This window comes from Heterocephalus glaber, unplaced genomic scaffold (genome assembly GCF_053883595.1).
Source record: "Heterocephalus glaber isolate CG9 unplaced genomic scaffold, H.glaber_assembly_v1.0 deba00001060, whole genome shotgun sequence".
In the NCBI taxonomy this organism is placed as follows: Eukaryota; Metazoa; Chordata; class Mammalia; order Rodentia; family Bathyergidae; genus Heterocephalus; species Heterocephalus glaber.
In genome coordinates this window covers 2,158,871-2,162,425 of record NW_028258185.1, presented here as the reverse complement: position 1 = coordinate 2,162,425, position 3,555 = coordinate 2,158,871, and the positions used below count along the sequence as shown (strand labels likewise).

General features: G+C 47.3%; 1 protein-coding gene across 1 annotated transcript; it reads right to left on the bottom strand.

Annotated features, from left to right (window-relative positions):
• On the bottom strand, positions 1-2,586 carry LOC101709869 (keratin, type II cytoskeletal 6A-like). Its single transcript, XM_087209684.1, has 7 exons — positions 2,555-2,586; positions 2,072-2,132; positions 1,822-1,917; positions 947-1,072; positions 593-813; positions 343-377; positions 1-239 (listed from the first exon to the last, which is right to left on the bottom strand). The coding sequence occupies exons 1-7, from the start codon at positions 2,584-2,586 to the stop codon at positions 1-3; spliced, it is 810 nt and encodes a 269-aa protein (XP_087065810.1).
• Positions 2,587-3,555: the final 969 nt, after the last annotated feature.

Sequence of the window (3,555 nt, the reverse complement as noted above, 5' to 3'; positions counted from 1 at the left end):
TCAATGCTTGTAGTTCTTCCTTCTGGAAGAGGAGCTGATGCACTTGATGGTAGAAGTGCTGCCCCCAGTAGAGCTGAGGCTGCCACCAATGCTGATGCCTCTGCTACTGCCAGAACTGAAGTCACCTCCAAGGCTGTGACCAGAGCTGTAGGAGTAGCTGCTGCATCTGCTCAGGCCTATGCCACTGCCCATGCCACTTTCTCTGCCATGGCCACTAAAGTCAGTAGACTGCACCATGGCTTTGGAAAGGGGACAAGGACACAGGGCATGGTGAGCACATTCTGTCCAATGAACCCTGTCATAAGGGCCGGGGCAGGAGAGTCAGGGAAGCCAAGTACTTACAGATATTGACTGGGCCAACACCTTCACCATTCAGCCTAGAGGGAGAAGAATACAAGGAGGTGAGACCTAGAGAGCCATTCCCAGGAGCCTGTGGGAGCCTCCAGCTGGGGACAGTTTGTGAAGAGCCACCTTCCAAAGTTTCCTGACAGTGGACCATTATGACCATAGCTAGTGTTCCCTAATCTTGTGTTCAGTGACAGACACTCTATAGATGTCCCCAGAGAATTGAGGAGGCATGTGTGGGGCCCACCTGCACTCCTTGCCTTCCAGCAGCTTCCTGTAGGTGGTGATCTCCATATCCAGGGCCAGCTTAACATTCATGAGCTCCTGGTACTCCTTCAGCAGCCTGGCCATGTCCTGCTTGGCCTTCTGCAGGGCATCCTCCAGCCCTTCCAACTTGTTCCTGGCATCCTTGAGGACCAGCTCCCCACACTGTTCAGCATCAGCAATGGTGGCCTGCCCGTTGGCGCACTGAAGGGAAAGCAAGCAGAATGGACTTATAGTCTGGTACTTCCCAAGGGGTTGGCCCTGTGACTTCATTTCCACTGAGGAGCCTGCAGTTGAAAGAAACAAGCTTAGATTTAACATTTTCTGTCCCATATACCTGCTTTTTGACATGGTCAATCTCAGATCTCAGCCTCTGGATCATGCAGTTGATCTCAGCGATTTGCTGCTTGGTGTTCCGCAGGTCGTCCCCATATCTGCCTCCTGTGACCTGCAGCTCCTCATACTGTAGGTCAATTGAAGAGACAGAAAATCTATATGGGTTTCACGTACAAAAGAGGGTTCTCACCTGTGAAGCAGACGTGTAATAACCTTTATCTAATGGCTTCTTCATGAGTAACTTTACGAAAAGTTGATGTTGTACAGCTGGTAGGCACCTTACAACAGAGTCACAGATTCCCTACTTCTCTTAGGGACTAACAATGTTCTTTATTGTGTTCTGGGAATTAACATACAGTATGAAGCTTATGCAAAGGTAAATAATTCTTTATGGGAGCTTTCACCCTGCTCTGGGATCTTTTGCTTTCCAGGCATTGGAATAAATTTTATAAGTGTCTAATCTAATCATGTAGGATACACTTGCTGTAACAGGACTCATGCTTCCTGTAGATCCCCCCACCCAATGAAATCAGAAGACTTCTGTTATTTGAGAAGGTGAATGGGAATTCCTCAGCACTGCCACCTCACTCCTCACCTTGGTCTGGTACTGGGACTCAGCCTCAGCTCAGCTCCTCTGAGCAATCTCCTCATATTGGGCTTTAACTTCAGCCATGATGATGTCCAGGTCCAGGTTACGGTTGCTGTCCATGGACAGGATGACAGAGGTGTCTGAGATGTGGGTTTGCATCTGAGACAGTTCCTGCCTAACAAAAGGTGTTAAGGTCTTCTTTGCCTTGTGACACTTACAACACCAAGATGGTTCCTTTGGGGAGCTTATCATAGTTAAGAAGGGAGAAGGGAGATGGAGATGCTTACTGCCTCATAGATGGGTCTCAAGAAGTTGATCTCACCGACAAGACTGTCTACCTTGGCTTGCAGTTCAGTCTTATTCATGTAAGCAGCATCCACATCCTGGGGACAGAGGCAACAAAGTAGACTTAGCTGAGCCCTCCTGCTCAGGCCTTCCATCTCTATCTCCCTGGCACCTCCTCTCTTGGATATGATTGGGAGGCAAGGCCATGTCTCTTTCAGCAGAGAATCCTGAACCCTGATTTAGTCAGCTCACCTTCTTCAGGTTAACAAATTCATTCTCTGCTGCTGTGCGCTTGTTGACTTCATCTTCATATCTACGGAATGGGATAACACATTTGAGCCAATGTGTGGATAGAACTGAAGGACAGCTTTGAATCTTTCACTTTACACATGTGGAATATATCCAAATTCATCTTTCCTGCCACAGACAGCCTTAATGATGGTTTTTGTGCTGCCTAAATTTTATTTTTCTTTGGTCTCTCCAATCTCTTGATACCCTTTGTGTGTTCTATCAAATTTGTTGGTAGCCTTTAATTTGACTTTTATCTTCATAACATATTTAGCTGAGGAATTATGAGCATAGCTAGATCTGGTCTCCCATTAGTCTTTAAGCTTATACTTTGAGAAACTGAGCCCACTCCTCTTCTTCAAATCACTTCTTTGACATCCAGACTTGTCATCTGATCATTTTGAAGTATAATCTGGAGAAACTGAGCCCACTCCTCTTTTTACTCACTTGCTCTTATAGTCTTCCACCACGTCCTGCATCTTCCTCTGCTCTGAGTCCAAGTGGCCTCTCTATGCATGGACGGTATCCAGATGCCTTCCCAGGTTGTTGATGTACTGCTCAAAGATAGGCTCCAGATTCTGCTTGACTGTCTTGATGCCCTGCTCCTGGATCAGTGTCCATTTGGTGTTGAGAACCTTATCCTGCTGCTCTAAGAACCTCACCTGCTTGATAGCACAGTGTGAAGACAGAGAAATGCAGGTATTGTGCTTCAGTGACCCAGTCACAATTTTGCCTTCCATCCATATTGTGTCCTTAAAACTTTCCCAAGTGCAGGACATTTCTGAGAGCACAGGGGAGGACCAGAGTAAGGGACTGAACCTTGCTCTTCTAGGGAAGACAGGACTCTCATTTCTGGGCATAGCAAGAACCAGGAATAGCAGTGAAGGCTCTCAGGCCACTCCCCTTTGCCCCCATTAACACATCTGCCTTCCTGGGCAGGTCCCCAGTTACATGAGACACAGAGCTCATCACTTTCTACTCAAAACCAAGGAGCCATTGCAGAGAGGCCTCTTAATGAGAACTAAGTCTCTACTTCCAATCTACTTAAGAAATAAAGAGGGTCTCAAATCCAAGAGGCAAAAACGAATGGAAATGGCTACCACATGCAGATGTTTGCACAAAGCCTGAAAAGCCTTCCGTCTTCCCTCTATCTTTGGCATCTACTCTAGACTCCCAGTAGATTTTTACAAGGGTTACATCTCATCTTGTCAATGAAGGAGGCGAACTTGTTGAGAGTCTTGAACTGCTCATGCTCTTCAGTCCTCACTCTCTGGATGGTGGGGTCGATTTCCAGGTTCAGAGGAGTGAGAAGCCTCTGGTTGACCGTGACTTCTTGAATGCCTCCAGGGGGCACACAGGGAAACCAGTGCCCCCATAGTTGCCAAGCCCCAAAACACAACCAGCTCCATCACCATAACCAAATCCACTGCCAGCTCCACCTCCAAAGC

What these genes read in the sequence shown, in the direction of transcription:
- LOC101709869 (XM_087209684.1), bottom strand. Translation starts at nt 2,586, where the DNA reads ATGCAGGACGTGGTGGAAGACTATAAGAGCAA. An exon ending in GTGGAAGACTATAAGAGCAA is followed by an intron (nt 2,133 to 2,554) that starts GTGAGTAAAAAG and finishes CCCATTCCGTAG; the next exon opens with ATATGAAGATGAAGTCAACA. An exon ending in CTGGAAGGCAAGGAGTGCAG is followed by an intron (nt 378 to 592) that starts GTGGGCCCCACA and finishes TTCTCCCTCTAG; the next exon opens with GCTGAATGGTGAAGGTGTTG.